We start from the raw sequence: 23,425 nt of genomic DNA, 5'->3' as shown, positions 1-23,425 counted from the left end.
ACTCTCATACCAGCATCTTTGAATTTTATCTAATCACTAGATGAGATTAATATTTGTATCATAACTGATTGATTTCATAACTAATATAGATTATATAAATATTTTATGACTTAACAGCAGATTTGACTGTGTGATAAAAGAATCCAGAGACATATCTACCAAGAAACAATAACAGAATTGTAAATGTCATTTTTTTCTGAGTTTCCTTCAAATGTTTTCTAACATTTTTAACTTTCCCACTTTTTCTTTTTTAAATGGAAACTAATAACGGTTATCAAATTGTGAAACATGATTCACTCAAGCAGATTCAATTTCAAAACACAAGCAAACAAGGAGGAGAAGAGGACAAAAAGACAAATGAAGAGGTGAAGGAGAGGAGAGGAAAGGGGAGCAGAGAGACAAAAATAACAGAGGCATGTGTCGGTTCCTCCTTGGTATTTTCCACTCTGTTAAATAAATCCCTTCCTCCCTCCCTCCTCTCCCTGCTTTCCTTGCTCTCTCCCAGCTCCTCCTTCCTCCCCGTCATTGGTCAGCTGGCCGAATCCACAGAGCCACAAAGTTGTCCTCGCTCTCATCCAAGTGGCTCACGCTTCCCTCGGGGAGGAAGAAGAGAAGCAGGGAAGAAGGACCAGCAGGGAGGCGACCTATATCCGGACACTTTGGAGCGGCTGCAGAGAGCGGAGGAGGTGGGGGATGCGCGTCAGGATTTTGGTTCAACTCTGACAAGGCTGCCTGCATAGCGTCTCCTCACCCTGTCGACACGTCTGACTGATGGTTTTGTTTCCAACAACTTTCCCAGCATCATGAGCTCCTCATCAGCCAACCTTCAAAGCAAACGCCTACCTTGTAAGTTTCTGTTTAAAACTTCGGTTTGATCAGATTGAAGGTGTTAACCAAAAAGTTCCGATTATAAGAAAATTGTCTGCATGTTTATGTGTTTTTTTTTCTTCTTTTTACCTTTGCCAGTTGAAATGAACCACAAAAATGGAGTCTATAGGCTGCTGTGTTAAGACAACAACTTGATTTGGATTATTTTGTTAACCTAGCACTCGACCAAAATATGGGCAACACTAGATTGATTTACCATAACAGAGTTGGGTTATTTAGACGCTCCACAATAAAAACAAAACTATATCTTGAGCAAACTATTAAAATTAGCTGTAACAAAATACAAAAAGTTGGTTAATTCCAGGTTTATTACGTTTTCAACCCAAGACCTTTGGTTAAAAAAAAATTAACAAATAAATTGGATTGAAACAAGGCTTAATTTTTTTATAGTTCATTTCTCCACAAAAGATGACAATATAACAATGTCTAACAACATTTGTTGTTGTCCTCAGAACATCTCGGACAGCGTCACTGTTACACTATTGGATATATGCAGCGCATTTCAAGGATTTCAAGAATGCTTTGCTCTTTCAAACATTTACAGACTTCTACAGCACTATCCGATAACATAACCCAACCTCATGTTACACCGTGCAGACGCTCAGTCTTCACTGAAGAAGATTAACTCGCTTGTATCTGTTAAACTTGCTGAATGAATCCAGTAAAGGAGACACTCATAAGGCATTAAAAATTTTTGCCACAAAAAATAAATAAAACAAGAAGCTCACGTTATGGCAAACATATTCCACACCGGTCTGATGTAGTAAAAGACAGTGAATTCTACCAAATTCACAAACGTCACAAAACAGCAACGCATCAACAGTGAAACACAAAGTTCACTTTACTTTCTTTATTACTTCGACACATTTTTGACATTATGCGTGGGACGATAAAAATAGGGTCATTTTATGTCAATTTTTAAATAAAGCAACTAAAAAAGTTAATTTGTTGAAACACATTTATGAGAAACATTAATACTACTTAATACTACTTTGCGTACCTATATTGACTTTGTTATTGTTTGACAATTGTTTGCTTTAATTAGGATTACTGAACAGGACTAGCACTTGGCGCTAAAAGCCTAATGTCATGTTCAGTGAACAAACTGGTTCTCTAGTGTAAATTAAAGTAATGAACATAATCCACTGGCATTTATATTATTCCACTGCATTATTTTACTGCCTTAGCATTTTTTCTGTCTTATCAGATTGTTGTATAGTCCAAAATGGCCACCTAGTAAGAATGATGAGCTGCTCGTTTGTGTCCACACCAATAATCTAGGTCACACTTCTTGACCCTAATTTAAACTTATCCCAACAGAGTAAAGCCACCTTTGGGGTTAAATAACAATTTTTGTCAACAGTGCTTCTCTTATATATGTTAATAGATCTTAAAGTCATTTACAATAGTAGTGTTGTCAAGACTAAGCTCCCTTTGTGCATCATGTTTTCATGGGAGCCGGTGTGACGGCTCAGCCGGTGTTTTAATAGCTGCCTTTATGTTGACGTTCTCCGATGAGACGGAACAAAGAACCTCAAGTGCCAAAAAATCTGAAAGGAATGACTCACTACTCTAAGTCATATTCAGTACTACCAGATGAACAGGTCATACTCTGTCAGGAGCACGCACACACACACACACACACACACACACACACACACACACACACACACACACACCCACACACACACACGCACACACACATTGAGAGGTAAAGTTAGATTGGGATCAAAGCACAACTATAGACATAGATCTCTTCTTCCTAATGGGATTGCGGTTGCGTATCTCGTCAGAATCGACTCGCCGCAGCCTGTTTTCAGAGACGAAGCGACCCAGATAGGGCCCGAAACTGCATTAGTCCCAACGAGTCCAGAGATTTCACGAGACTGAAATGGATCAGGGTTCTGGCTCTGGAAAAGGAGTCGCCCATCTGTCGTTGTGCCTGCTGTTCCCCGTGTATTCGACTGCATCACGTTTTGATTTCTGTGTGTATGAGCCGGAGAGATCCACTGTGCCGTGTTTGGATACAGCGTCGAGACGCGAGATGCTGCCTAATGAGCATAAAATAGAGGATGAAAACCTTTATCATAACTGAGCGTAACTCTCCCAGATCACATTGAGGTGTTTGCTGCTGTGTTTTATGCTTTTTCTGTTTAGGCGTCACGCAGGAGATTAAGATTTGTGCAGAAGAAGTAAAAAAACATATATTGAACAAGCTACAGAGTCTTGCAAAAGTCATGTTACAGCCACTAACTTCGATGGATTTTATTGAAATGCTGGGCGATAATTGTAAAGTAGAAGGGCATATAAATCATTTTATCAAGATATAGCAGCAGCTCAGAGATATGACATTAGGTCTGCTCTCACTCATAACCTATTTATTGTGGTTCCGATTAAGTACTTGCAGAATACTGCATTAAAAATGCCAAAAGTGGGCGGGCCTCTCACTCAGAATGTGACCAAGAACACAAGAAAACATATATTGTTTGATTCTTCTGGAAAATGATTATATATTTTCGAGAAACCAAAAGCAAGGTTTGGAATGAAGCTGCTTTACTTTTTCTAATCTAGCTGGATCATCTGTGATATTTCTCTGAAGATGAAAAGTGTTTTTACTTCTTTAAATCTATCTGACAAAAACCAGGTTAAATCACTTGAACCCACCTGGAGTTCCCATTGTGTTCAGACACAATGGGAAAATATTTTATTCTTAAGAAAATAAATAATAGTTGGCCTCTTCTTCCCAGCAAAGCCTAAGGACATATTTGTATTAATGATTGTTACAATAAAGATGACATGGATCAATGCTTACATTATACCCTAATTGCTCTGCCGCAAGCAATGCCTTGTGATAATCGAGCGATTATTCAGTCACTGAGTGTAATTCTGCTTAGCAGGCGCGAATGAATGATTTATTAAGTTTAACTGAGAAGTTTAAACGTTGCTGCCCCGTGGATACACATCAGCTGAACCCATTATTCTCCTCTAGGGTGTCCACAGTAAAAAGAAAGACGAGCAAAAAAATTATATATATATCTGGTAAGGTAAAGATCTGATGGATTAATCCAGAGTTAGCCATGATGTTTGACCATAAAGTTTAAACTTGGTCACTACATTATTTTCCACTCGGGGTCATGAACAGTGTTGCACAAGGCCTTATCAGGACATACCCTAAATTATGACGTGGTTTAATATTTGGACTCTGATGGTAAAGAAGGTCTTTTTTTATTTATATGCATTTTACTTGGATGGTAAATTGTGTGATTAAATGTCAACAACTTACCCAAATTTAAACTAAATACTTTAATGCAGGTGAACTCAGGCGCCAGTACTTAGAAATCGGGCCGAGCCGAGGGTAAGCAGGGCCCCCGGCAGGATGGGACTTGTGTTTTGGTGTGTTCAACAAGCTTCATAACTGCTAAGACAGCAATGAATACCATATGTTGACTATATGACATTGACGTGCATTAGTTGGACAATTTATTTATTTATTTATTTTTATTTTTTTTCTTGGGACTTGGGATTTTTTCTTTATTATTATTATTTGATAAGTAGATTCTGTGAATAAATTTGACATAGGTTTGCTTCTCTGCTTCACATTGTTTCAATTCAGACTACAGTAAAGTCTGTATTTGTTGGTTAGGAGTAAGCTGAAAATGTGACCCCACTTCAGAGATGACCTCCTCCTAACATAAAAAATAAAACTTTCATAGAAAACTGTCATAATTTTAAATTGTGAATTCATTTAAATGTAACATAATTTGTAATTTGAGGTAAAAAAAAAAAAAAGCATCTTGAATTCGTTTAAATCAGATACTACAAAATAAACTGAATTCTTAATAAACTTGACTGTAAACAACAACAACAGAGATCTGAAGCCGGGCTCACACTGAGGGATTATCATCACAGTCTCTGTGGTTGTCCAGAGTGATCAGACATGCTGACTGCTGATTCAGCGCTTTTATATCACCAACCACTTGCTGCTGAAGTTAATAAGTGTCAGAAAAAAACCGTGAGTCACAAAACTAACGAAGGCTGCAGTGGGAGGAAAGATGACGACCTCCCAGGAGTTCTTGTTAAGTATGAAGCGACCTGGCCAGAGAGCACTGAGTAAAAGACTGAACCATCCTCTCAACTCATCACTTCCATCACCAAATCTTGTTCCTGACAGAGGGATGAAATAGATATGTCAGCTCAATCTTTCTGAGACAGACACAGTTTGCTCATTTCTTTATCAATCACTGTTACACTACTGGATTTTGTTTTTTTTTTTGGCTGTTGTCCTAGTAAATTCCAATAAGTCGTGTTTTTCGATAACAATGTGAAACCTTCCAACTCCAAAATAAACGAAAATGAAAAAATGTCTACGTCATTGTGATTGGTGAAATAGAACATTCCTCTCATTCTCCTGGCTTGTGTTAAAATAACTTTGAGCTGCTTCAAAAGTACAAGAAAAAGAAACAGCAGACACCAAAATATGCAACCCATGAAAACATGATGGGAGGGAGGGGGGGGGGAGTTAAAAACGTTAAAGCCTGTTATACGTACATTGGTATGAAAACATTCCTGCTCACTTACAGATATCTTCTGCTCCTACTTTTTATCTTTTATAAAACAAACTTAAATGTTTCTGATCATAAGGCATATTTTGATGTTGGATAAAGATGATAAAACTAAGACCTGAGTACACACACAGAATGCAATGTTGAAATAATTATTTTCATGAATGGATAAAGGTACTTAAATCAACTAGGCTCAAATTTCTGAGCTATTTTTGCTACCATAAAGAGTTTGTGAGAACTTTTACATCACTATTTTTTGTAGAATAGTTTCAATTAAACCTCACTGGAAGGCTGCTTTGAGATCTCTTAGCTGTCTTCATTATTTCAGCAATGCTGCATGTAAAATATTTCTTAATTCTGCAGTTCTTGCAGTCATCAGGTCTGGGTTGCAGCTTGTGAAATAGCAACTATTTTTCACAATAGTGTTTTTCAGACACTTTCTCTGTTTTGGAGTAACCAGGCCTGTCACAATAACAGATTTTGCTGGGCAATACATTGTCCCAGAAGTTATTGTGATAAACGATAATATTGCTGTTTTGAGACCACTTTCAAGTAATATACTGGAAAATGGCATAATATTGCAAGAAAATATTCTCAGTGATCAGTAGACTTTAAATTTTAATGAGCATTTAATAATGGAACTGGAAGACATTTTAAACGTCCAAAATAAATAAACAAAACAACAGAAACAACAAATATTGTCCATCAAAAAAAGCGACAAGTTGAGACCAATAAACCAGACTGAAGGCTTTTGTAATTCAGTTTTTGGTAGAAAGAGAAAAATTATAAATCATACAAATGGAAATAATTAAACTCTTTTTAATATATCATGTGATGAATTTATTTATTGCTTATTGCAACAGGGATATGCAACTGAATGATTCTGTTTCCAAAACATATTAAAGTTAGAGAACTTCATACTGGCTCTTCCCCACAGACCAGCCATGAACTTCGTTTTAAACAAGTGGCAATTGAAGCTAAATGCAGTCACTCTGCTGTTCAGCAGTAACCATTCTGTCTAAGAGGATTTGCCTGTGCAGGAAACAAACATGGATCAGTGCTTCATCATCTGGTAAAGCCTATTGTGTTAATCAGAACTCATGACAGCCTGCTGGTGGACATGTGGAGGGTAGCAGGACAGGACAATGACCTATAAACGGCCCTATTGTCAGTCACGGTGGAACCAAGAAGAGGCCTCCCGCTGATGATGTCAGCACCGATGGACGGTGCTGGACAAAGCTTTGTCCCGGCAAACACAGCCTGAGCTAATATGACGATGGAAAGACCAGCAAATATAACCAAGCATCAGCTTAATAATGCACGAACCTTGCAACCCGATTCTTGTAAAGCGGGATCGTTTTTAGTGTTCCAACCAAAAAACTGAGTGTGAAAGTCTCACACTCACACTCCATTTTGTTTTTAAGGAGAGGAAAGGAGATGCAAGTGTGCAGTGCAGAGGGATTTTGGCCTCAAACTGCTTCGAGGCCTGCGTTCGTACCCTGAAATCTCGAGGTAGGACAAAGGTCAAAGAGTGATGGAATCTTTTCACCTTTGGACAGGAGGCCCAGGACATTCACAGCTAGGTTTCACCTCAGGTAGATCCCCGTGTTTCAAAATCTGAGGTGTGGACCGGCTAAGTGGTAACAGAAAAGATCATTCACTCATCCGTTTATGATCTCTAAAAATGTAAGAGACTGAAAAATAACAAAGAGCTGTAAAAAGCTTTGGACTATGCTAGTGGTCTTCAAAGTGCTTTACAGTGCTAAAAGTATGAACTAACCTCTGTTTGGCCACAGTTTATTTAGGGTTCTGGAAAAAGACGTTCCCAGTGCTTTGCAGACAACTCTATTACAGTGGAGCATGTTCACATCCAACCCATGAAAAATCCCCACTTTATATAATTGTGGTCATACTTTCATCTTTTTTATTCTTATTTTGCTTGTCCGAGACTCTGCCTCCTTACCGACTTTAGCATTAGTTACTAAAAATCAGTCCATTTTATCTCTGACAAAGGCTGGGTGACGTTGGCTAAATGTTTGCAGTTACCTTTTCTGCACGCCCCACACTTTGAAAAGCCCTGGACTGTATCAGTAATTTGCTACAACACCATGTTACAATAAAAACAATGAAAGTCAAGGCTTTGATTTTGGTAAATGTGGAAAATAAAAAACTTCTGTGAGAAAACTGGAGCAAAAAGTAGCATCTTTGGGTCATCAAGTTCTAAAACCCTTTTCCATCCTACCCTACCACCAGAAATGTAAATATCCAGAGTTTCCTAAACACTGTGGGACCGTAACTGAACCCATGAGCTTTTGGTCAGATGAGACTCGGAGTGATCACCTCATACCCAAAGTTAAATATGGTGGCGAATGAGGGATCCTGTTTTGTTTTGCTTTTAGACGTTCCTGACAACCCTATGATGTGCATGACATCAAGGACTGTTTTGAGATACAAAAACACTGTAAATAAAGTCCTGGTGGTATCTAAAACTGGGTCATCGTTGTGTCTTTCAACAAGATAATGACCCAAAACATATGGCCAAGTCAACACATAAATAACTCACCAGTCTTCCTTGGCCATCTGAGTCCCCAAATCTTACAGAAGACCAGCTGAAGAGGAGAGGAGACAGAGGAGAACTTAGGGAATCTGGACAGTCTGCAGAGATTGTTAGAGAAGTTGTTGATGGTCCCTCTCTCTCTGGGTGCTCCAACCTTGTTAAATGCTGTAGGTGAAAACTAAGTGCTGCCCCCTTGTCAAAATGGTTTCTTTATAAGGTGCATTCACACCAGCACTGTTTAGTCCACTTTAATCAAACTCTAGTACATCTACCTACAAAGTTCGGTCATATTGGGAAGATGTGAATATGTGATCAAACTATGGTGCAGAGCATTCTGGGTAAATACAACCTAAACAAATGCGAGAGTCTAGCGCTGGTCGGAGAAATGGTTTGTGGTTTTTAACCAAAGACAAAAGAGAAATCCTACAACCACTAAAATCTGACGCCGCTCCATTTTTGTTCATATTTTATGAAGTAGGAAGTTGCACTGGTCTTCTTCAGATGTTTTAGTGTCGCATCCTTCAGTGGTTCTACGTGCAGCGCCACCACCGGTGAGGAGAAAATATTTTTTAAAGGGTTTGAATCATTTGGCACAGTGCAGTATGAAAGTGAACTGGACTAGCTGAATTGGAATTTTTGTCCCTAAACGAACCAAGTTTACCGGACTATTAGGTGAAAACACCCATATTGACAACACATATACCAATACCAGTACCATCAAAGTCCTCATATCAACTTTATTGTAACAATCCAAATTTTAAGGCTGGAACTGGGTGAGCCAAGAACAATAACAGAAGTCCAAATATTCTGCTTTGAATTGGCTCTTTATATAGGCATCATTTTAAGTCAAGTCTTGCCGGTGTATGCTGTCACAAGAGCTATTTAAACAGGGATGACTTCATCCACTTCGGTAGGAAAACCACTTCCCAGCTCAGACAGAACCAAAGTTGGAGTGTGGGGAGCTATTCTGTAATCAAAGTGGAGAAGAAAGCAGTGATTCCCAGAAGTTTGAATTCTCCGCTGACATTTTTCTGTTGTTACAAAACGACAGGAAAATGTTTCCACAGAAGCGTTTGCTTCTGGCCTTGACCTTCCCTCTCTTCGTCACAGGGGAGCTTCATGTGAGCTCACATTTTCCTCCAGCTCACTGATGGGCCTAATGGGAGCCTGTGGGCGACACCGAGCCCTCCTGTCCCTTCATTTAGCTCAGGGATCAATGCTTTGCTGCTGCGACTGACGCTTCTAACCTGGCATCTCAGCAGGCGGATCCTCACAAAAAAAGAAAGAAGAAAAAAGAAGAAAAAAAACAAGGGGGAAGAGAAACATGTGACATCCACACATTACACAGACACAAAGAGTGACCTGATTTTTCGTTTTCATTTATGTACGTGCACTTGAAGCTGTGCTGTGAGGAGATGACGAGATTTAGTTGAGCGCTAAATGACCTACCATCAAAAAGGGATGATGGGTTTTACTTCTTACACGCTGTGCTGAGCCCTTTCATGTGGTCAGCCTCCTCATGACACAGTTTTTGTGAAAATGTGACGATGGTATAATTCAGGCTCTTCATGCTAATCCCAACAAGGGCGCACTCATAGTACCTCTCAAAAGTATTCACATCCATTGACTTCAAATATCTCCTTTAGAGCAGGCATATGTATTTTACTTTGATTTTTTTTTTTTTTGCCATAGACTTAACACAAATAGCAAGTATAGTAAAGTGCTGAAAAGTGTGGACTCTGTTTCTGATAGATAGAAATTAAAATTCAACATAACCAATTCATTCAGAGATCACAAAACAAGTAAAGAGTCAACCTGTGTGTACTTTAATCCCAGGGTTAATGAAATCGTTGCTGTGTTTCCATTACAAACCTGCGCAAAACTTTGTCGATATTCTGCTAATGTTAAAAAACGTAATTTTGCAATTATGGCTTTTCCATTTAATAAGAAACGCAACTAAAATCACAGGTGAATAAGTTTGTTCACGGGATAAGTCATTAAAAAACACAACGCTCCGTCATCCTCATACCACTTCCTGTCATCTTCTTCATTTTTCCGCAAGTAGTAACATCCAGATGTTGATCATATGACTTGTGTGATGCGAAAAAAGTCTTTCCATTGCATTCCAGTAATTTTGATACAGCCAAAAAACCACCTAGTCCAAACGCAAAAGCGTTTTCATCGAAAAACTTGTTTTTTCTAAATAACTTGTGTTTCCATTAAGGAAACATATTTTTTGTGAGTCCAATTTGCGCATTGGAAGCACAGCATCAGGTTTGCTAGGTTCTCTACTTTTATCTGGTCACTCTGTCTGGAAATTTTGTGATTTTTTTTTTTTTAATCTGTCCAAATTACTCACTGTAGGAACTTGCGCTATCTTTAAGGAGAGCAGTCAGTCCCATTCAGCAACATCTCTGCCTTTGTGTTTGCCTTGAAAGGGCCCTTTATTTGCCTGCTGCCTGAGCTGAAGATCTGGGTTTGTCTTTATGCGGGGAGACGGGGTGGCATGCAAACACATACGGCCTCCTCCGTCTGTAGCAAACACTTTTCTGTCTGTTCCAGTCATTCTGAGTGTCCAGCTGGTCTCTGCTGGACAAGTCCCAGGGAGAGAGAGAAGAAGGAAAGATGAGGGGGGAAAAAAGAGCCAGAAAAGACTGAGTGAATGAAATCTTTCACATTCTTCCTTCCTTTCACAATGAAACTAATGACTTCGTTATTGTGTGGAACTGATGTACAATAGACATGTAATCTCATCGCCTTTTTTTTTTTTTGACTGAAGATTTTACCACGTCAGTTCCTGGGCTACTCAGAGGTCACTGGGGTCGCCGGTGGCCAAAAGACTAACTCTTGGATGAGGAAGCAAAATCAATGTGAGGATATACGTCTGTAGCTAACCTTTAGCTGCCCAGGGGCATCAGGCTTTCGGTTTAAACAATCAATGGCGTGATCAATCCGTGTCTAACTGGGTGGGAAAACACTCCAGGATAAGCAGCAGCTATATTTAAACCTGCAGCCTTAAAGGGAATCAATTTAATCCAGCTCAGGTTAGCTGCTTTCCAAAACTCACCCCTGTGTTTTCTCTCTGGCACGCTGCTCTCAGCTGGATGCAGCAAACATTTATAGTCACACGTCAAGCAGGCCGCTTCTTATTGTGTCAGACATATCGCTTTGTCAACGCTGCTCCCCTCACGTCCCGTTACAGCTCTGAGGAACACTGGATTTGTGATTGTGTAACAATTATAAATGTCCCTCTCTTTAAGGGGCGATGTTATGCATTTTACAGGGATATGGTGTCATTTTACAGCACAATCTAGTAGTTATGTTAACTTCACTTGCTGTGTATATCAAACATTACAAAAAAAATTAAGAAACTCTCTCTTTGTGAAACTCCTGCTCTGTCTGACCCTGTGCTTTCGGCAAGTTCTCACAGATTACAAATTTTAAAATATGTATCACTGATGAGCAATTTTAAGTTTTATTTAAAAAAAAAAAAAATCAATCTCAAGATTCTCTCAAAAACCTTCCCAAAACATATTTTTAATCTGTCAAGAGTTAAGCTTCCTAAAATAAAGTTGTTTCCTCAGCATAAATATCAGGATACATATTTATAAAAATCATTTTAAAAGAATCAACATACAATGTCAACGTCTTAACTTTAATTTTTAGAGGAAAGAACTTAAGTCTTGCTTAATGTCTGCTTTCTGTCAAATACAATTGGTTGAATTCCCCATAAGCACAATTTTTTTTACCTACCCAGGCAGCTGAAAAAAATATCTTACTGAAACTTCAAAGTACACATTTATGTAAAGATGTACATCTGAACTATGAATATGGCTGAATATTGACTACTGAAGAGAAAAAAGTATTTTTATTTTGGGCAGATTAGTTGTAGACTCAGTCATAGTAAATGTGTCATAGAAGGTAATAAGGGAATATAGTTATTCCTATGCTGCTAAATTATCTTCTATTGTAGTTAGTAAACACTTCTCATAACACTTATCAACTAACTGAAGTCAAATCACCAAATTATTCAATAATGATTTTTTTTAAGTATCGGTATCAGTATCTGCGATACTAGCCCTGTATTTACTTCCTATCGTATCGATACAAAAATTCCCAGTGTCGCACATCCGTACTACGCTGTGAGCAGAAATTGATTTCCTCTTTATGAATGTAAATAAGCAGAAAGCAGGTTCAGCTGATAGTTGTTTCCAATAACCCAGGGGTTTTTAAAAATGTCCCCAGTCCTCCTTGTGAAGCTCCGTTTCTCCGTCAACAAGCTGTCAGCTGAGACTGGAGCTGTGGTGACAGGCTCCTGTCATGTCGCCGTCGCAGATGTGCGCCTGGCCGTGACTCATGGGGAGGGCTGTGCTGATGCAGCACAGCAGACAGGCCAACCTGTTGCTCTTTTAGGTCAGCTCTGCTGCCTTTGCACTTCCAGAAAAGGACTTTCTTTTTCAGCACTTTCTGTGCTAGTTTAGCTTAATAAAGTAGCACAGAAAACCTGCGATCACAAGCGTCCCCAAATTGACACAAGCGATGACTCATCCGGTCTAAATTGCACTCGCTGGTGCATTTTTTTTTAGATCGCTGGGCCCTATACGCTGACTAGATAAGCTTGACTTTACTCCCAGTTTTGACATGAATCAGACGGTTGATCCAATTAGTTTAATCCCTGTTCGGAATCGCTGCTCGGATCTCAGACACTCATCTGATGATAGCAGCGGCCAGTAAATCCACTGATTCATACATTTCAGTTCAAGTTTCCTGTCGAACTATCTACCTGTCTTTATTTCAACTTAAGATTAGTAATCTAAAAAGAGAGAACCACAGTTTTTTCTGGCGTTCTCTTCAGCCTGGTCTCCACTTGAAACTGCAGTTCGGGTTACAGTGATGCTGATGAGGAGGAAAATGGGATCACATGGTTCCTCAAACAGGATTAACTTAGCAAAAGGACTCACAGTTCGCCCTGTGAATCTTAAGAGCAAGACTGAAAATGTGTGGGTGAGCAAAGTGCGGCTGTCTTTAATCTCCACTGATGCGCTCAGTAAAGCTTGCATTTTCACACAAATGATGAACAGAGGGGACTTAAAAACTCAGTATCTTCATTACAAAGTAACAGAAAAATAAAACTGCCAACATGCGCATAATTTTATGCCTGGCATTGTCATATTTACTGCTTACTTTCTACAGAAACTGAACGAAGGGATATGAAGCTCTTTCTAGGCTACAGCTCAATGTCGCCCTCTTCTGGTGTGCTGGGCTGCTGAGCGCTTTGAGGTCAGTTTTCAGCAATGCTCTGGTTGGGAGTCAAGACACAAGGATGTACTGAACAAGCAGAGGTTTGTTGACAGTGAGTCATTAGAAGGCAATCAGGAACCTCTCATGAACTTTACACACACTAAGAGCAGACTACAATTTGTCATCTTCCTAAAATAATAGCCTAAAACGATTTTGGAAAGATAGTTTAGGCAAACCCTCCAAAAATCCACTTTTAGCAAAAAATTACTTATTTTATGAAGGTGACTATTTTCTGATGCCCATGCAATCTGTTCATATACCGAAGTATTTAGACACGTGACAAACACTGTCCCGATGCCAAAACAACTCTGAAAAATGCAAATGTTTTGTGTTTCTAGGAATAGAATAATTGTCTCAATAATCTCAGTGTTTTTAAGAGTCTTTGTTAATGAAGAATAATCCAGTTCGGATTTGACAGAAGTGATTCCAGATTGTTCGTCCTTGAGTCGTGTGCCAACTTGAGCGTCGTTAGCCGGCTGCAGTGAACAGTAGTTATTTTCTGACTCACATCGTCTATTACCGAGAGATGACAATACAGTACCAGATAACACATTGGAGTGTAATTTGCAGACTTTTTTTTTTTTGTTGTTTCCGTGCTGCTCCCTTTTGGATTGCTGCCCTGGGCAGTTAGTCACATCAGTCCTGTTGACATTAAACCTGTAAATAGGAAATGTGCTGCAGCAACGTCTGACTTCCTGTCCTGCTGCATCCTACGATTCCCAGCAGAGACAGAGCATGCCCAGAGGCTTCCAGACATGGAGTCACCGCAGCAGCTCAAGCTTAGGGAGCGACAGCGCTTCTTCGAGGAGGTCTTCCAGCACGAAGTGGACGTCTACCTGTCCTCGGCACACCTGTGCATCAGGGACTACAGGAGACGTAAGCTGGACGTTCGGTAGTGGGTTTCTGCATCCACGAATAAAGACGTTCTAATTGTTTTTTTGTTATTTTTCTTTGGATTTTGCAGCGCCCATCGGTAGCATCTCCTCCATGGAGGTGAACGTGGATCTCCTGGACCAGATGGAGCTCATTGACCTCTCAGATCCAGACCCGGTGGATGTGTTCTTCAGCTCCGTGGGGGAGGAAGCGGTGCTGTCCTCGCCGCTGCCAGGTATTGAAACTATTGAAACTAGATCATAATGCACTCTGAAAAATGATACGCTAATTAAATTTAGCAAAATGCAGTGACATTTTTACAAGATATTGAGTTTATTTGAATGCCCTCAAATTAGTTGGAACAACATATTTGTAGTAAACGTAAGTTTTGTTTTTAATTACATCTGATTCAACCATTTAAACCACGCCATCAATTGAGTAGATTAACTATCTGAACCAGATTGAAAAGCTGAGTTGAAAGTATTAAAGGGCATAAATAAATAAAATTCAAAACATTTATAGGCTTTAACTTCAAATTTACCAATGACCTACTGAAAAATGTGTTTTAGCAACTGTTTTTTATTACTTAATTTACTACATTTGACAGTATTTAGTGATCAATATCTCACCGAATAGAACAAAAATTTACATTGTCGCTATAGAACGTTATGTGTATTTCTACCATCCCTATTAAAATAGTTAAGCAAAAAGATTTGTTGGGTCACTGTATTATTTTGAGCTGGACTTAACTAACATTAGAAGACATTATCCTCAATCATTTCTGTCAGTTGCATGCAACATTTGCCACAATCAGCAATAAAAATAAAATATTTTAATCTCTGAATTCAGACTTTTTTTTTTCAGAAGAATGAAGCCAGAACACCGATTAAAAAAAGAGGTCAGAATTCTGAGATGAATCAGAATTTCGTGAAATTGTCAAAATTCTGAAAATAAATTCAATTTTTTTTTTTTTTTTTTTTTTTAGAAGTTCTAGTGCTCTTCCATATAAGGGACCTGGAACACATTTCCATTTCACTAATGGTGCAACGCAGGACACAACAACATGCCGCTAAGCACTCTGGGAAATGGTTTCCACTCCCGCCATTTTTATCTTTCAGTTCTTTCAGACCTAAAATCCCAGCTTTAGTGAACAGATGGGACAAAATTAATAAAAAGGTTGACATGACTTACTACACAGTAAGTTCAAAATCTAGTTCTTAAAAAGTCGAAGTTAGTAGACAACTAAATGCTGCTCAAAAATTGTATGCCCATATAGCCGTATTATTATTTTTAGAGTGTTCATCCTACAAAACGATAATAAGCGACTTTGAACCACGAGTAACATTGTGCTTTCTACCACCAAACCTTAGCAGGCCACAGCAGCGACGAGGCGGCCATCAGGAACGGGCTGTTCCGCCACGTCCTGGAGAGTCTGGACGGCAAGTCCCGCATGTCCTCGACGTCTTCGGACTGCTCCTCGGACAGCCAGGCCGCCAACGTCAACGGAGGAGACACTCCTCTGGTCGGGTCGGACAACGAGGAGACGCCGAGCGGCGAAGAGGTGAAGAGAGGCGTGTCGCCGGAGGACGGAGAGCAGAGAGTTCGGAGTGTGCACTCCTACTGCGAAGAAATGTCCCGTACGAAATAATGCGGAGATTTTTTTAACGGAGGACGCCCCAGCTAGAGGAGGACGTTGTTTGAGAAAATACTTTTTTAATGACGCGCAGTAGGTTTCCATGGTAACCCGCTAATCGATGTGTACTTTCTAGCGCGGGCCACGAAGTGTAAATAAGCCGATTCTGGTTAGGCAGCATTTCTTGTCATTTCAGTGTGAAAAATAATGATTTTTGTACAGTATTAATAAAACTCTAAAACAAGAGATGACAGAAATTATATCAATTTTTTTTATTATTATTTTTACTCCATTTAGAAAACAAAGCACTGACATGCCGCAAAGCAGACAAGGACTTTTACAACTTGTGTGTTGTACTGAAAATAAAGGAAGTCGGTAATCGAGCTGGTTCTTGTGGGGGGTTTTAACACTCTGTGAATGATGAATATGAGAATGTGCTCAGTCTCAGTGTAACCGGATCCTTTTCTGTGTAGTGCTGGTTATTGACTGAATGGACCGTGACACAGTTTCTTTCAAGCGAATGATTCTCCGGTTTATTTCTGACGAGAATACAGACAAAACAACCGTGTTAAAGGATCCCCGCTCCAAGTCCTACACAAAACAAAAGTATATTACAGAAATTAACTTAATAGATCTATAAATAAACTGAATGTATTTAGATGGAAAAATAAAAGATACACACCTCTCCCGCAGGACAACATGGCAAAAGGGGAGGGGCGCAAACAATTTAAAGACAATACCACAGAAGAAGAAATAAAAGGGATGGGCTTCAGATCTTAAAGTAACATGGTTAAAACAGTGACAGGTATTTCAGTAAGATAAGGAAGACAAATAATCAAAAAAATACATTTTGTGTAATCATAACAAAAGAGAATTATAACCAGGTTACATCAGATCGAAATGAAAAGTATGCGCTTCAGGCAAAACTCGCAAAGCGCTCCAGTCAGACTTCAAAAAGGCTTTTCCCACAAAAAAGCTTACTGCAGGCCATCATGTCGGCATGTATCCACAGTGACAAAGAAGAGATAACATAGACTTAAGAGTAATTTGAGGCACTGAAAATGTGTTCATTTACAAAGGGCAGTATTATGTAAAATCAACTTTTTTTTAAAGCTTTACATTATAATGTTATTAATTCATGCAAATAACAGCTGGAGTGTTGCTATGATTCTTTCATGATAAATTGTTTAAACTCCCGTGGCAACCATTCAGCTAAAATGCCTGGGTGGACCTAGCTCCGCCTTCGAGGACACAGCTCCTCCTCGGAGCTGTAGTTTCCAGCCCTCCCCCTGCATCTCCCCCACTCAGCTCCTTCAGACTAGCCAGCAGCAATTAGCATACACCTGGTGGAACTGCACATCAGCTGAACTCATTATACGAGCTACGTCTCAGTGCATGGTAAAGATGTTGTTAAAAGGTTAATGGAGGAGCCATGTTGTGATGACTTTCTGAAGGTGGAGATTCAGATTTTTAAAGACACAGAGGCCCCATTTCAGGGCATTAAATTAAGTCAACTTTCTCTTAAGTCATATTTTGTATATACAGCATTTTTACAACTGGAGGTAAATTTTGTCATAATAAATCTACAAGCTTCATGCAGTTTAGGAGGTTTAATGTAGCTCCCAACTGAGGATAATACATGACTAATATTTTTTTTATAGAAACAAGTTTAAATCAAAAAAGTACAGCATGTTCATCCCCAGAGACGTGAACTGGTAGAAACTTGGTTGTGGTAGAGCACCTGCTCTTTCTCCTCTAAAAGTGTCCTTTTGACTTTAATTTTTATTTTATTTTTTTTGTGTGGTGCCAAAGACAGCATTTCTGGATTTTGAAGCTTATATTACTAGAGTCCCTCATTTTTGTAATTTAACCTGACAGGAATCTGTCTGCTCCAAATATGCAAATATTTTGTTATCCAATCTGACTGAACAAAGGGAACAGGAAGAACATGTCCCTCTTCTATCTGACTTTTACTTCCTTAAAGATGTACAAATCCATTTACGTTTTGCAGCTGTGAGTTTTTTCCATCAAAGTCATCATGCAAATGAAACACTGCAAATAATTTGGCACGATGCCACACCTTATGCGCCCAAAACCTGATCGTCTGCACAGTAATCGGAGCAGATCCCCTCCCCCATGACGTCTTTAAAGCCATAATTTAAAAAAATTGCCTAAGCTGGAAGGGGCAGAGACGGCTGTAACCTGTGATTGTGACATTTATGCAGGTGTGTGTGAAGGCTGGAGTCCAGGTTTTTTGTCAACACACACACGTCCGCCAGCACTTCAGGCACTGAACAAGCATCATGCTTCTCTTAACCCTGCTGGTATGTAGCACATGTATTAAAGATTTCAGGTTTTACTCAAGAGGTTCTGCTTTACCTAAGTTTATCTTGAGGTTCTGATTTAAGTTTGAATCTTGTTTTCTTTAAAAAAAAAAAACTTAGACGTTTAAAATTTTGTTAAGCTATATTCTTTTTGTTTCTGGTTACGTTTAACTGAAATAATACTTCAAGCTACTCAGAGAAAACATTTCCAGTCAAGCTTTTCGTTTTTCACTTGACAGACAGAAAGCGTGTAGCTGACCAAAAATAGTTGGTGTGTAAACACTGGCTTTCATTGCCCTTCAGGTTTGGTTGGTTCTTTATCTTTCAGATATTTTTGCTGCCAAGTCCGTCATGCACAGCGGCGCAGAGCCGCCAGAAGAGAGACTGGATCGTCGACTCCTACGAGATAGAAGAAGGGAACCCGGGACCCTTCCCTTACGTTTTGGGCAAGGTAAAGAAGTCTCAGAAAACTGGTCTTTCTTCATGTGAAAAAACAAGATGCAAACGCATCGGCGATCCTCCTCCTGAAAACACTGGATCTACCAGCAATCCAATTCAGCTATTTTCACTGCAAATACAGAGATATGCTTTAAACCGAATAACTTATCCTTCTGTATAATTTTATCAGGTGTGAAGGAAATGTTCATTCTCATAAAAGCAGATTGTAAAAAACAAAAGTCGTGTTGCAGGTATCTATCGACCGCAAATATCAAGTATTGTTTGACCTGAAAGGCCAAGGAGTGGACAAGGACCCGAAGGGAGTCCTCGGAATCGAAGAGTCGACGGGCAAGATTGTTGTCTACAGGCCGGTGGACTACGAGGAGTACAAAGTGCTAAAGGTTCGTCTTTTACAAACCTTACACAAAACATCTCGGACCGCCAACGACTTCTGCATTTCAGCAGGCGTCAGAATTCGCACCTCAGGGGCCGTGGCCCATGAACTTTTCAGTTTCTCACTCACATCGATCTGCTATATATTTTGTAGAATAAATGTGTTTTTGTTTTTGTTAGACTTAAATGGGATCTCAGAGCATATCCTGCACAAAGGGAAAAACAATGGACAAATTTTAATATGAAATTCAAAACTATTTTCCTTTTTAGTTAACCATTTAGCTGAAATAACGTAGCTTGAAGTTATTTATATTTTTTGTCAATTTTTAAAATAAAATTGTGTATTGTTTTTTTATTTGCACTTCGGATGAGAAAGTTCAATTAACCAAACATGTATGGATCCTACAGGACCACACCTACGTACTACAAAAAGTACGATGCGGCATAGAAATGAGTTGATTTATTTTGCCCTACAGTACATAGCTGGAAAGATGTCTTCAGTTTTGATCATATTTTTGCACTAAGCAAAAATTGATACTCTTTCAAACAATAATACAGCCAAAACAATAAATTTGCCAGGTTTGAAGTTAAGCTTTTGGACTATTTTGGAAGCTTTGAAAACTTTCCTCCTAATTGACTAAGTTGGATATACAAATTGATTTGTAGGGGCAAAACTGCTTGGTTTAAATGTTGTCTTGACTCAGAAATATCTACATCTAGTTGGTGGACAGAATCAGCATTTTATTCTGTCTTTTGTTTACTTGGTAACTTTGCTTCTCTGTGGATGTGTAGCTAAGTTTTGAAGCCAAGAAGAAGGAGGACCAGTCTATCGACACTCGACTAGGAATTGAGATTGCAATTCGGGACATCAATGACAACCCGCCACTCTTCGTGGTAGATCGGTATAACGTCACAGTGGAAGAGGCTCTTTATCAAGGTAAAACGGTTCAGCAGGTCTCCTGTTGTTTTTGTGTTTTACTCTGTTGTAAACCTTTTTTTGTTAAATCATTAATCCTCTGCAGGCTCCCATCTCCTCACCGTATTGGCCCAGGACATAGATAAGCCAAATACCCGCAACTCGACTTTCCACTACGCCATCAAATCGGTTTCCCCAGAATCTTCGAACATCGAATTTGTCCTCAAAGAAACTGGAGAGCTGTCGTTTAAAGGCTGTTTCGATCACGAGGCAAGACACTCCCTTTTTCTAAACATATAATAGTTACATAGAAAGGTAAACAATAGCACAGCTATTTCCAGTTAGCCTACATCGCACCTGACAAGAAAAAATTTCACAAGATGTGGTGTGTATCCAAGCATTGAGGGTGTGCTCACTCCGAGTACTGTCTGACAATACAGAAAGTATGCTTAAAAAGAAGAATGAAAATTAGCTGGAAGGAAAAGCTTTACCTGCTGCATCGCCCTTGATCTATGTCTGAGGGAGAAGCGCAGAATTCCAGAGAAAAATACCTTTTTTTTCCTCCACACCCTTTACGCTAACGAGGTTGTCTCTTCTTACATCATAGGTGGCCAGCAAGCACACGTTGGTGATAGAGGCTATAGACCATGGTGAGGTCATCCAGCTGTCCAGTTCAATCACAGTCCTCATCAATGTGGAGGATGGTAATGACCACCTTCCAGTCATCACGGGTCAAACGGTAGGTAGCCAGTTTCACGTCACGGTCACCTTTTTCTTCACCAAACCTGCATGGGTTTGAGACTTCCTTGAGACTTGGACTTTAACTGAAGTCCTGTGGTTTGGTCACACAAAGCTAATATTTCTGTTACATTATTGAACATCAGCCTTTTGCTTCAAGAAGTGACACATCTATACGTAACTTTCCAACACATTTAAAACTGTTGCATATGTTATTTGGCCCTTGCCATGTCCAGACCTGTTGCCATTCCTTTGTCGATACATGTAGAATTTTCTAGACCCGCTGCTGATGTCCTCACATGTATACATACCTATGTAGAACATATTTTTAATATGCCAACATGCAGGGAAAGAAAGTTAACAGTGGTGTGGATATAGGGTGAGCTTTTCGGCAACAAACACTCAAACCCTAAACCCAAAAAGAAAGAAAGAAGGTTTAGGGAAAAATATTTTTCCAATGAACATGACCAGCGCTGCACCCTACACCTGCACATTTTTTTAAAACATCAAACACACATAGTTTAGATACCATAGCACTTGAGTCAGATAAATTCCAAGTCAGTATGTGCGATGTGCTTTATGTGCTCCTGACTAACTTTAAGGTTATCGTGTTTAGCTGGTTAACTTGAGACACTCCCATTTACCTCTGAATGTTTACCATCACCTTTACATTTAAACAACAGGGCTCAGGCAAAGTGAAGGAAAACAAGCTTGGAGTCTCTCCTCTGCGCTTCCATGTGACGGACAAAGACATGACACATAGCAAAGCCTGGAGAGCCAAATACACCATTCAAGGAGACAAGGGAGGACACTTCAAGATAGAGACAAACGCAGAGACTAATGACGGGATTTTGACTGTTGTGAAAGTAAGAAGTGTTTGTATTTAACAATGTTGCTTCTATTTTTTTTTTATTTGACTTAAATGTTTTTGAAATGCAATTCAACTAAAAAGATGTTTTTTTCAGCCATTAGACTTTGAAGATGGAGCAATGAGAGAGCTAAAGATATCGGTTGAAAATGAGGCGCCGTACTTCTCCTGCAAAGTGAAAACGCGGCCGTCCACTGGCCTCTGGGATGTTGATTTCACTGATGAGCAAATTGGTGGCAAGAGAGTTCAGCCTAACACCAAAACAGTTGTCATCGAGATAGAGGACGTGAACGACCCCCCGAACTTTGTCGTGACCGTCAAAAAGGCCAACCTAAAGGAGGATGCGCCGATCGGAACCTGGGTGGAGAAAGTGATTGCTGTGGATCGAGATGCCACTGCTTCAAGCGATTTCATGTAAGGTGGCTCTTTTTGTAAATATGGAGAGCAATGGCCAACTACTTTGAGGTTATAGTTTAGAGTGCTTTAAACAATCTGCAAAACAATTTGTAATACAAAACCAAGAGAGAGAGAGAGATGTGGAAAACTGAAGAATTATGAAGTTCAGCTTCAGAGGAAAGTTGCATTGTGGATTCGGCTTCTTCTCTGCTTCCCTTTAGACTAGCGGTTCTCAACGTGGGCGGTACCGCCCCCCAGGGGGCGCTGGCGGACATTTTTACAAAACGGGGGCGCTGGGATGCCTTTGGGGGGCGTTTAGTCGAAGGTAAACTTTACACCTTAAATCCACAACAATGCCAGTTTAGACTTTGAGCAACTTGGTAAAACTGTATTGTGTAACATTAAATCATGCTTGGCTGCAACTGTATCGATGGCAGCTCTCCTTCTATTCAGTGTTTGTAGCTTCATGGCGCAGCTCCGCTCCGCATCAGTTCAGCTTTACACCGGCTGATGACGCTGCTGTGATTCACTTTGTCTGGTATTTATGCAGGCTACATATGTTTTGGCAGTTCTGTGATCATGTCAAAGCAGCAATTTATATTAAAAAGTGTTTTATTTCCGTTTGAAAGCTGCCCGCTTCCATGGAAGGACAACAGAAAATCGCTCTTATAAACATGAAATTACTAAAATCACAATACCCTCACTTTGTATCCCTCTGAAAAATTAACTCATTTAAATAAATAAATCCCTCATGGGTGATTCCACGATAGAGAGCGTTCATTTTATAGCGTTAACATGGTGCTGTAAGTGGTCCGACATGAAACGGGTTTGATTGAACAACGGTACCATAGCACTTTTAAATTTCAATAATCAGAATACCAAAATTGTTTCCGCTGTTTTAAAATACTTATGTCAGTCTGCCTTTTCCCCATCAATATGTTTCCCGACCACCCTGCACCTTAGGGAGTTAAAAAAAAACAAACAAACAAAAAAAAAAACCCGCCACGCACATTGCGCACAACTCAAACATGAGAAGAGGGACATAAAACGGAGCGACGAACTAGATGTGAATTATGACATAAAAACAGACTCATCAGCTGATTGCAGTTCTAATTCCTGAGATGGTGTTTGGGCTTCATCATTGTTTAATGTAACCTTTGTTTGTGGAAGAGATGTTTCCTGATTTTCCATTAGACCACACTCCTCCTCTGTGGAAACTACACGTCTTCTGAAACTGTCCCAACTATTGTCTCAGTTTGTTCAGGAGCAATCTGGGGGATGTCAGATATTTTTTCCGAATCAGGATTTGTTGTCTCACTGATTGGGACGAAGTGTTGATCTGACTCAATCGGGTTTACAACAGTTTCCAGTTTAGTTTTTTCTTCAGTGACCTGCTGTTCTTTAAATATCTCTGTTTCTATTGTATGAATCTCATTTTTAACGAAGGCTGTTTGATCCCCAATTGTTTCTACTTTAGAAACTTCTTGTTCTATCTTTGCCTTCTTACAGAGGCTCTCCAGTTCAGATGCATCTCTCGT

The 23,425-nt window shown here is 39.6% G+C and overlaps 2 protein-coding genes and 1 long non-coding RNA gene across 7 annotated transcripts in view; 2 read left to right on the top strand and 1 right to left on the bottom strand.

The window, feature by feature from the left end:
- Positions 1-526: 526 nt before the first annotated feature.
- On the top strand, positions 527-16,072 carry LOC103465086 (dysbindin-like). 2 transcript variants are annotated; one of them, XM_017304578.1, is made up of 4 exons: positions 527-846; positions 14,032-14,184; positions 14,273-14,416; positions 15,555-16,072. In XM_017304578.1, exons 1-4 carry the CDS (start codon positions 804-806, stop codon positions 15,827-15,829), a joined length of 615 nt encoding a protein of 204 aa, XP_017160067.1. In that variant the 5' UTR covers positions 527-803; the 3' UTR covers positions 15,830-16,072. The 2 variants fall into 2 exon arrangements, with proteins under 2 accessions (XP_017160067.1, XP_008407859.1); XM_008409637.2 differs by having other exon boundaries at positions 529-846; positions 15,552-16,072.
- Positions 8,725-10,340, bottom strand: LOC103465084 (uncharacterized). The gene is made up of 2 exons (XR_533749.1): positions 9,139-10,340; positions 8,725-8,974 (listed from the first exon to the last, which is right to left on the bottom strand). It is a non-coding gene; the product is annotated as an uncharacterized LOC103465084 (long non-coding RNA).
- Positions 16,073-16,565: 493 nt separating the features above from the next.
- cdh27 (cadherin 27) overlaps positions 16,566-23,425 on the top strand; it is a 15,375-nt gene continuing 8,515 nt past the window's right edge. Inside the window, exons 1-8 of one of the 4 annotated variants that reach the window (XR_001776634.1) lie at positions 16,566-18,138; positions 18,467-18,589; positions 18,828-18,977; positions 19,762-19,906; positions 19,992-20,155; positions 20,493-20,624; positions 21,307-21,489; positions 21,589-21,905. Coding sequence is in view for 2 of the 4 variants with exons in the window: in XM_017304964.1 (XP_017160453.1) it covers positions 18,118-18,138; positions 18,467-18,589; positions 18,828-18,977; positions 19,762-19,906; positions 19,992-20,155; positions 20,493-20,624; positions 21,307-21,489; positions 21,589-21,905 (1,235 nt within the window). In the remaining 2 variants the exon portion in view is untranslated. The remainder of the gene's footprint in view (positions 18,139-18,466; positions 18,590-18,827; positions 18,978-19,761; positions 19,907-19,991; positions 20,156-20,492; positions 20,625-21,306; positions 21,490-21,588; positions 21,906-23,425) is intronic. The other 3 variants (XR_001776635.1, XM_017304964.1, XM_017304963.1) reach the window with 3 other exon arrangements.

Source organism: Poecilia reticulata, linkage group LG5 (assembly GCF_000633615.1).
Source record: "Poecilia reticulata strain Guanapo linkage group LG5, Guppy_female_1.0+MT, whole genome shotgun sequence".
Taxonomy (NCBI): Eukaryota; Metazoa; Chordata; class Actinopteri; order Cyprinodontiformes; family Poeciliidae; genus Poecilia; species Poecilia reticulata.
This window is presented reverse-complemented; position numbering and strand designations above follow the sequence as displayed.

Coding starts and splice junctions, on each gene's coding strand:
- LOC103465086 (XM_008409637.2), top strand. CDS start 804: ATGAGCTCCTCATCAGCCAACCTTCAAAGCAAACGCCTACCTT. Junction 847..14,031: donor TCAAAGCAAACGCCTACCTT/GTAAGTTTCTGT, acceptor TACGATTCCCAG/CAGAGACAGAGCATGCCCAG. Junction 14,417..15,551: donor GCTGTCCTCGCCGCTGCCAG/GTATTGAAACTA, acceptor ACCAAACCTTAG/CAGGCCACAGCAGCGACGAG.